The 10,277-nt window shown below is 38.3% G+C and overlaps 1 protein-coding gene and 1 long non-coding RNA gene across 3 annotated transcripts in view; one reads left to right on the top strand and one right to left on the bottom strand.

The window, feature by feature from the left end:
* Positions 1-460: 460 nt before the first annotated feature.
* Positions 461-10,277, bottom strand: part of limk2 (LIM domain kinase 2) — a 44,194-nt gene continuing 34,377 nt past the window's right edge. The window contains exons 9-16 of the mRNA XM_052119691.1: positions 10,136-10,222; positions 9,720-9,851; positions 9,090-9,146; positions 8,591-8,656; positions 5,749-5,926; positions 4,420-4,475; positions 4,004-4,161; positions 461-2,688 (exon numbers count right to left, since the gene is read on the bottom strand). Of these exons, the coding sequence (XP_051975651.1) occupies positions 2,526-2,688; positions 4,004-4,161; positions 4,420-4,475; positions 5,749-5,926; positions 8,591-8,656; positions 9,090-9,146; positions 9,720-9,851; positions 10,136-10,222 (897 nt within the window). The 3' untranslated portion in view covers positions 461-2,525. The remainder of the gene's footprint in view (positions 2,689-4,003; positions 4,162-4,419; positions 4,476-5,748; positions 5,927-8,590; positions 8,657-9,089; positions 9,147-9,719; positions 9,852-10,135; positions 10,223-10,277) is intronic.
* Positions 6,006-10,277, top strand: part of LOC127638347 (uncharacterized) — a 91,264-nt gene continuing 86,992 nt past the window's right edge. For both annotated transcript variants that reach the window (XR_007969855.1, XR_007969856.1), the window contains exon 1: positions 6,006-7,666. This is a non-coding gene — a long non-coding RNA (uncharacterized LOC127638347). The remainder of the gene's footprint in view (positions 7,667-10,277) is intronic.

Genomic DNA, 10,277 nt, shown 5'->3' with positions numbered 1-10,277 from the left:
GTAACCATTGCTAACAAGAACACAATGATTGGAAGCACTTCTTCACTCCTTTTATAGCAATCAGTCTGCTCTTATAATCCAGTCAGAATGAATTGAATAATCACCTGACTAGTACTCGTTCACACTTTCCCAGGTGCTGCTGATATGATTAGTGAAATTATGTTAGCTGGTCATTTTGTGCCAGGGCCAAAAAACAGTGAAATTTGTTTTTTTGTGATAAAGTACATTTTTTTGGCCAATGAAGCAATGAACAGCTGAAGCAGAAAACTTTGCAAAACACAACATTTATGTCACTGCCACTACTTTTGGCCATGGCTGTACATACAATACAGCAATAGACAGAAATAATCAGCCTGCGTCAACACCAAATACTTTTAACAACAGCACCTCTGTGTGGCTAATTAATCAAAGAAAAAATGGGTGGATTATATTTGACCAAAGGGTAAATAAAATTAGTCAATACATATCTGCTCATTTTTATTCATGAAACATTAGGTGTCAGAAAATCGGCAACATACAAGTAGAGGTTATAATTTTGTACAATTCAGTACCTTTCACAGATAAGTCTAGAATAAGGCTTCTCACATATCTTTTCACATTTTACAAACATCTGTGATCAACACATCCACGTTATCCCAACATTTGTTGACCTCTTCAAATCTATACAAACATGAAAAATATTTCCAGTTATTAATTTAAGCATTTGTGATCAAAGTGAGGATAACATTTTCAAGCGTCCTCACAAAACGCCATCAGTACATTCTGCGACAGCAAACATTTTGATTAAAGCCCGTTTCAATGAGCTGAAAACTCTGAAACAGTCAAGATCCAGCATTACGATCTCACTTATCATTTCACTTTGAGAGAACATCTCCATGACTGGTGGTGGCGTAGTGGGCTAAAGCACATAACTGTTAATCAGAAGGTCGCTGGTTCGATCCCCACAGCCACCACCATTGTGTCCTTGAGCAAGGCACTTAACTCCAGGTTGCTCTGGGGGGGTTGTCCCTGTAATAAGTGCATTGTAAGTCGCTTTGGATAAAAGCATCTGCCAAATGCATAAATATAAATGTAAATGACTGGAATTAATGAATTACTGACGTACCAAGTTTTATCTACAATATAAGAAAAGTATTCCCAAGAAACCACACATGGAAAACCAAATCAGAATTCAGAAACTAGTTATTTCATTTCATAGAAGATTTATCACTCTGGTTTGGGATAAACAAGTTACAGAGGTCATGATCTCAAGTGCTAGTGGTAAAGAAATAATCAGTTTATTATTAAACTGAAAAGGGATTGAGTGCATATATGCACACCTACCGGCAGGGGGTAGTGTGGTACAACAATGCTTGATTTGATTTCCTAGAGTTCAAGGTAGTTTAAATAACTGCAAAATACTTTAAAACGCCCATATTAATTTGACATAAATGGGTAAATCTCATAAAAACATGTCCGGGTCCCAAAAAAAATGATGTTTATAGAAATGAATCTTATCATTACAGCTTAGTTTTCTTTCAATGTTACAATTTTTATAACAATTTAGAACAATTCTCATTCCTTTATGCATCCAGACATTCCCCTTATTCTCAATGGCAATTCCACACAAATACATAGTCAGTTAAAAACGCATTGATTTTGCTACGTTTACTTATTTCATTCACACTGGACAGCATTTTTCTCCACCGAATACATCAAAAATGCTCTCTGGTACAGCATATGTTGGAAACAGTGACGTTAGGAAACTGAAAATAGTTTTAAATGAAAGCATATTAGTGTGGATGTGGTATAAGAGTCTCAGTACTGCAATACAACATTTTTAAAGCAAAATCAGTATTAAGGCAGTGCAACAAATACTACCATGATATATACATATGTATGCAGTACAGTAATGAGAGGGAGGAGGGCGGAGTGTTAATGTTCATGAAATTACAATGCAAAAAATCTTCTAAAGTAGTCTTCATTTTCTAAACTTTTTCTTCTCATTTTTAGACTTCATTTCAAGCCAAATCAAAAAAAAAATATTTTGATTTTGATGTGAACTATGACCCGGACATGTTCCCCCCCATGTCTCATGAGATTCAACCATACACACTTTTGAAATCCTTGCAATGGTAAAAATATTTCATGATCAATGCAATGTGTTGCTAAATTACGAATTTATCGTATTGATGGGGAAACTTCCATCAGGGAGTTTTGTCGTTCAGTGGTAGGTACTCAAATATGTTCTGAGTTAGCTCAACACTAAACCATCCCATTTAGTCTGTTATGAAAGACCGAAGAAAAAAGTGCCACTCTACCTCAGAAAGAAACTCAAGGTATCTGAAATGTACCTGTTCCTGTAACAGAACTGTGCGAAAGCCCTCAAAAGGTTTGCATGCTCTGACGATCTCTAGAAATCATACCAGCGTCCATGTTCCCACGCAAATCCAAAATATATACACAGCTTTAATTCTGTAAACTCAACCAAAAAAAAAGAAAACAAAAAAAAGTTTGAGTCTATTTTGGCAACTGTGACTATTGAATTAGGTCCTGTTGTTATCCTGGTTTTCAGAGGCAATGCCACTCGCTCCATAAGTCCTTAAAAACTTCTGCTGAAGTTCATCTAGCTCAGCCGGTAGAGGGATGCCCAACTCCTGATTCAGAGTTAATGCCTCAAAACAGTCCTCTAACTTCTGAAAAGCAGGCCTGAAGAAGACAAAAAGAGGGAGTGGTTAAAAGGAACTATTCTTCCAACAGAAGGCAATTTCAATGACCATTGTTTATTATGTAAATTAATTTCATGCATTCAAGGGATAAAACTTATACGCATGTTGGCAATATAGACATGACAATTCAAGCAGTTATAGCGATTTTTCTGTAGCTCAAGTGGTAGAGCATGGTGCTAGCAACAGCAAAGGTCATGGAATTGATTCCCTGAGATCATATACTGATAAAAATGTATACTGGTATTGTATATCCAGAGTGTGCTGAGTGACTCCAGCCAGGTCTTCTAAGCAACCAATTTGGCCCGGTTGCTAGGGAGGGCAGAGTCACATGGGGTAACCTCCTCATGGTCGCTACAATGTGTGGTTTTCGCTCTCTGTGGGACACGTGGCGAGTTGTGCGTGGATGCCACGGAGAGGAGTGTGAAGCCTCCACACATGCTACGCCTCCGTGGTATTGCGCTCAACAAGCCACGTGATGAAAAGCACAGATTTACGGTCTCAGACATGGAGGCAACTGAGATTCGTCCTCCACCACCCCTTTGGACAATTGGACATTCCAAATTGGGGAGAAGAAAAAAAAAAAAGAAAAAAACTTATGTTCCAGTGAGGCATTTACCATGGAAGTGAATGGGAAAATTGTGAAAAAGAGATTCAACAATCATATGCTTGAAGTTGAGAAGTTATCTAATGCTTTTTTAGTAGTATCTTCCACCTGCATATGAGAGCAAATGTTTATGAGTTAATCTGCAAGAGTAATGCGCTCTTTTGGGTGTGTTTATGGGAAAGCATGCTGATTTTCTAGGCTCTGTGTGACAGTTTGGTCGCGTCTTTGCAGATGGCTGCTGCGGCTTTGGCATGTGAAGTCTGTTTAGTGTCTTCAGAGTGAGAGATCATCTGTTCTTCACAAGACTGAAGTATTGGACTGGACTAGGGATCAACAAAATGCTCAACTAGACTCCACTGTGACTATAAGTGATTTGACTCACCTGTTATTAAATGGATTCCTGACAATAGTCTGTAGTTGGAGGTCTTATCAGTATAAAGTTATAGTTATTTAGCACACATGTTTATCTGAAGTGACTTACACAACACTAATTACAGGGGCAAGATGTTAAGCGTCTTAATGGATCTCCCATGAAGGGTACTTTTTGGTAACCAAATCAGATCTTTCATCATAATGCCACATCACCCCCAGGTAAATGTTCACTTCACATCTGTTCAACTTCAACCATCACTGCTGAAGAGACAAGGACAGTTATCAGATCTGTGGAAAAATTTGATTTGTGGCCACTTGCCTGTTGTCAGGAAAGAGGCCACAACATGCCACAGCCAATGGAAAGAAAGCAGGAGGGCAGTCCTCAGGAAGGAATTTCTCTATGAACTTTGGCACGTTAAGCCCAAAATCCAGCGTTCTTGGAAGACACTCAGGATCTGCATTTACCTGACCTATAATCTATAGCGCAAGAAGATCAAAAGAGTCCAAATGAAGAAGGGGGAGAGAAAAAAAAAAGAGAGAGAAAAAATATGAAACCTTCATGATTACGCTTGCATAACAGAGTGTACTGAAAATTAAATTTGGCACTTGTCTCCAAACAGTTGAGCGTAAAATTTTATTTCAGCATTCCGACATTCAAATGCAATTGCTTAAATTATGTGTGTGTGTGCAAAGAGCACATGCTGTTCTTGATAAAATCTGGCACAAGTGTCTTACCTCACAAAGCACAATGCCAAAGGAGAATATGTCCACCTTCTCATCGTAGCGTTTACCTGTTTACACACAGATAAAAGAAACCAATCAGGAAGTCCCCAAGACACAACTCTTCTCAAAAACAATTTTGTTTATTGAAGATGATGCCAATGAACTGGAACACAATATTCTCAGAATGCAATAAAGGTGTAAATACCTTTGGCACTGATTGTGCATATCAGCAAAAAGGTATGTCAGCAAGTTGCAGTCAAACTACTACCATATTTGGTTACTTGTTTTCAGTTTATACAAAGTAATTTCAGGGTTGCTGCATTTTATTTTTTTCAAATTTAAGACTTTTTAAGGCCTTTTCAAGACCTGAACATATAAAATTAATAACTGTATCCCCATACGAAAACAAACACTATCTCAAAATAAATAATGTATCACATACTCTTACTAAAACAGGCAGGTGAACATATTCAACATGGCCTTAACATTACTTATCAGTAAAACAGGGTGGACTATAGGTTTAAAATACCACAAATATTTCACATTAAAATTGTTTATGTATCACTATATAAATGAAAAAATAATTAGAGGTTGACCAACACTGGATTTTGCTGATAGGATAATGAGTTAAAAGAAATTAAATTAATCTGCCAATCGTTTTTTTAAAATTGGTAGTCTATATGAAATGTTCTTAGTCTTTCCTTCCTGTGATGGGGAGGGCCAGACAGAGGTTTAAATTCCAGATGCAGTTAATGGTGCAACCAAAATATGGCAAAACCAAACTGTTAAACCAAGGTCATTTTTGACCCTGGGATAACTCTCTCCATGTTTAACACAAAGAATAATCTTGAGTTTGTAAACAATCCTTGGTAGTTATGTCACAAGAATTAGCAATGTAACATTAGTAAACCCTGGGCCACTGTAACTGTTCGCGTAATTAGGAGGTTTAAAACATTAATTGGACAAATACATCCCACAATGATCATCATATACCTTGTTAGTGCAATATTAACCCTGCACTGGTACAAGGTTAAAGAGGTGCTAACCCTTTTAAAAAATTACAAGTGTGAAGTGTTATGCTTAATCCAGTGTAAAGTTGCCTTAAACTTGGTTTGAAAAACAAAACAAAAACAAACAAACAAACAAACAAAATTCTCCCCACCCCCTTTAGTAAAAGGGAACTTATCTGGGACTGAACCAACAACCTTCGTGTTGCCAGCCTAGATACTTAAGATACCAACACCGGCAATTTTCACAAATTCAATACTTGATTACGGCAGCAAAGTCTGAAATGAAGTATACTGAAAAGCCCTAACATAAAATGTAATTCTTTCTCCTCACCATTGAGCATCTCTGGGGCCATCCAGTAAGGGTTCCCCACCACTGTGTAGCGTTTTTTGCGGTCTATGCATCTGAATAGTCTTTTCTTATTGGTTGGCTTGTCAGGAGGCGGCTGCTTGACCTTTTCCTCCATGATAAGACGGGACAGCCCAAAATCGGCCACCACAACAGTGTTGTCCTACAGGGGTCAGACATGTAGAACAAAGATGAATAGACAGAACAGATTTATGCTTAATATGCAAAATTGTTCAGCTACAAGGGACTTTCTTTAACAGGTATAAAATAAACGTTTAATTATGATGAAATCACAGGCCCAGTTTACTTTGTTGAATATAATAGCTGTAATAATGTAACATATAATGCAATAATGTAAGCTATTAAGTTCACAAGTTAAATTATCCAGCATCTCATTGTTTTTATTCACTTGTTTGCACTTACAGCTGACAAGACATATATATACACTGTGCTACTATTATGAAACAAGTTCATGGGTATAAGAGAGCAAAAAAAAAGGCACCATACCAAAGCATGCACAAAAAACAAAAGCAAAAAAAAAAAGTAAACAAAAAAAACAAGAAATTAAATCAAAAGCTCAAAGCAGGGTGGCAAAGATACACCAGTAGCACCACAGCTATAAATTGTTTACGGAAGTCTGAATGTTTAATTACGTCAAAGGAATGCTATATGTCCTGATAAAAAAGGCTCTTTGAATAGCACAAACTGAAATACTCAGGTTATATGGATCGCTGATGTCAGTCAGAATCAGACAAAAGTTTTGGCTTATCTTCTTATCAGAATGACCAACCACCAGTTAACCAACAATTGTGAACAGACCCCTCTCGTTCTCCTGAGGTTTCTCGATCTCCAGCTCTAGTGTTCTTGCGTAACTTGTTTTGGGGTCTCCTTTAGCCTTTTTGTTTTGTCTCTAAGCCAGGGGTTTTCAAAGTCAAAGACAGTGGGCCTCCCTTGTCACACAACCAGGGACGGAATATGACTTGCAAAGGCCCTGTGGCCAATTATCTCCAAGGGCCTCACTCTTTGCCTATTATTTTCAGAACTGTTTAAATAATATTTTTAATTTAATAATTAAACTCCACACACACACACACAAACCACAGTTAGTTCCGGTCCTCGAATCTGATTGGATGAGAGACCGTTCCATGAGCACTAATGGTCTGACAGCATCAGCACTCAGACGCTTCACTGCGTGTATCACTCCGCTTGTGTTCGTGCATTTCTAAACTAAAGTGTAAGCGTAGTGCATATGTGTTAGGAGTTACTGTCTTTATTTTTGAAATGACGTATGTTAGTCAGCAGGTGGTGGCAAAAGATCATTTTTGTGTGTAATATGAGCCAGTTGGTGACAAAGTGAATCCGTTAGTCATTGTTTACATAGAACAGCGCTCTGAGTATCCACATTGGATACATACTGTTTAAAATGGCGGAGGACATCACCGTTTCTATAGTGAATAACATTTGCACACCGGCTACCCCGAAATAGAGGAATACTTGGACGCCTGTATTCCACTGAGAAAGCATCTCTGATTAGGTGTGGAAACAGGTGATCACACACACCCACCCTTGTTTATCCAATGACTTGTTGACAGCACAAGCTGTAATACTATTTCTGAAGTGAACATTTTGAATTACTAATGGAGGCTTGGACGTTCTTTTTGTTGATCAAATAACACTCACACACACACACACACAGTTGTGTTTCCATGTTTTATGGGGACTTTCCATAGACATAATGGTTTTTATACTGTACAAACTTTATATTATATCCCCTAAACCTAACCCTACCCCTAAACCTAACCCTCACAGAAAACTTTCTGCATTTTTACATTTTCAAAAAACATAATTTAGTATGATTTATAAGCTGTTTTCCTCATGGGGACCGACAAAATGTCCCCACAAGGTCAAAAATTTCAGGTTTTACTATCCTCATGGGGACATTTGGTCCCCATAAAGTGATAAATACACACACACACACACACACACACACACACACACACACACACACACACACACACACACACACACACACACACACACACACATTAAGCTATTGCTGACTGTTGGCACTTTTGCACTGCATGTTACAGATTGACTCGACTCTACTCTCTTTACTTTTCCGAGCTTGCTTTTCCACTGCAATTTAGTGCCGCCTCAACGTGGGTGGGATTATAGAATGATCGTCATAGTTGCGACGCCTCCACTGCTGTGACATCATCTTAAACGAGACACAGTTGTTGCATGGTGATTTTACACAAGTGTAACAGTTAAATTGGCCTGGTTGTTTTAGAAGAAGCTTTCCAGGAGCTGGTCAACTAAATAAAGTTAAACTTTCAAGCAGAGTATAGAGTATAGAGGACTCAACAACGTCATGGCAGAGTCCAGGGCACTCTCCCTCCCATTGCTCAAAGGTCTAGATAGCGTCCATTTGGTCAAACCACTTCCACTTTTCCTTGATGGTTCTGTAGTCACTTTTAAGTTTTTTTTTTTTCTTTTCCCTACACTGTTGGTAGGTGCGATGGTAGCTGTGTGTGGCCAAAAGCCGAGACACTTCCTGAAATAATTTTTCGTTTTGCATCATTTCGTTCGTAAAAATCTTTTTTTGACCATGGCATGGTTTGGAACCTGACTGCCACAAAAAAATCCACAGCGGAAACCCCCCAAAAAGCAAGCAGAATCGAGTCGAGTTGTCGAGTTGTACCATGCAGTGGTAAAGCCCCATATGAAAACTTGTTCCTAGGTCCTGTGCTCCCAAGCAAGGCCAAATAAATGTACATTTTAAGTTAATATGTGCATCTATGAAGAAAAAGGAAAAGTCCTCTCGTACCAGTTTGACCAGGCAGTTGTGTGAGTTGAGATCTCGGTGTATGATGCTCATTGAATGCAGATACGCCTAAAAAAACACAAAAAAAAAACAGATCAATAATAAGAAAACAGGAAGGACTCACCACTGGCGCAGCAGTGGTGCACCTACTGTTGCACTTGTGTACATGGTAGTGTGACAATAAAGTGATTTGATTTAAAAGCTCAGATTAACATGAAATAATTATCACTTTTATTACACTTTATCATGTCACACTGGTTAAATATTCTCATTCCATGTCTCAAAAAATTTTACCATGGAGACAGCAATATCACAGATTAATGTTTATGGGAACACCACGTCAATACATTTAATAGGCTGGAGTATGTTTAATTACGTTTAAACATCACATGGACTTTCATGGCCTGCTTTATATCACCATTTCTGATCCAATGTGCTTCAAATCTTGCACAATATGAGGAGTTGTTGTATTATATATGTGCAGACCCAAGAGACCACTCACCATTCCAGTTGCAATGCTCTTAGCAAAACTAACTCTCTGTTCCCATGGGAATGGGTCCTGAGGGGAGAGCGATAGAGGAAGAGAGACAGCGAGAGAGAGAGAGAGAGAGAGAGAGAGAGAGGATGAATTGCTGGCCTAGTTTATGACCACACTATTATTCAGTGCAGTGTGACCATGCTATGCTGTCCATGAATTAGAGAGGAAATCGTTACATAATAGCAGCCACTAATTACAGACACGAATAACAAACAGACTTTTTTTTTTTTTTTAAATCATTCTAAAGAAATCAAGAGAGAGACATCTCCCTGTCTCTCATCTGTTATCCATATGTTTGGTGTTGAAACTGATATTTTAAAGCAAACCCAGTGGGTGATCTGAAAAACATTCCCTCTAGAATCCCTCACCTGGAAACACTTCAAACATTCTTTATCTTGCATGCCATGCAACCACACAGCTGCATTTTCACCCTCTCATTTTACCAACTGTTTAAAGTGCGTGTTTTCCAGCCCTCTCTCCTTTAATCTTAGTAAAGTTCATCTCAGGTGAGTCGAGACAGTCACCAAGATTAACACACTAACAGATGATTTACTGCAGGAGGAAAGGAAGAGGGAATTATAAACCAGGACTCACTGTGTCTCTGATAAAATCCTTCAGAGTGCCTCCCTCAATGAACTCTGTTATCAGATTGAGTCGCTTGTCTTTGTACAGAACGCCGATGAACTTCAAAACATGTGGGTGATCAAGACTTCTCATCACTTTAACCTGAATGAGTGAGAGAGAGAAACACCAAAATACTAATTGATAAGATTCCTAATGTGATTCATACTAAATACACACTGGATAAATCTAAGCCCAAGTCTCTATTCCTCGATAGTAAATAATAAACCCTAAAGAATGCCGCCACATAGCTCTGCTTTATCTACTGTTTAAATCATACCCTGATATTGACCCAGACCAGACATAGAGAGATGAAGGAAAAGATTAAGAGTTAATCAGATTAAAGTATGAAAACAGCAATAAGAAAAAAAGAGGGAATAAAATCTTACCTCCTTTAGGAACGTTTTCTGTGTCTCTTCATCACAGCGGATCAGCTCCTTCATGACCATCACCTCACCCGTAGCTTTATGAGTCACCTAAAGAAAGAAGACACTGTATTAGGGTTGGAAGAACAGATTCAGAACCAAATCA

Source organism: Xyrauchen texanus, chromosome 4 (assembly GCF_025860055.1).
Source record: "Xyrauchen texanus isolate HMW12.3.18 chromosome 4, RBS_HiC_50CHRs, whole genome shotgun sequence".
NCBI lineage: Eukaryota > Metazoa > Chordata > Actinopteri > Cypriniformes > Catostomidae > Xyrauchen > Xyrauchen texanus.
This window is presented reverse-complemented; position numbering and strand designations above follow the sequence as displayed.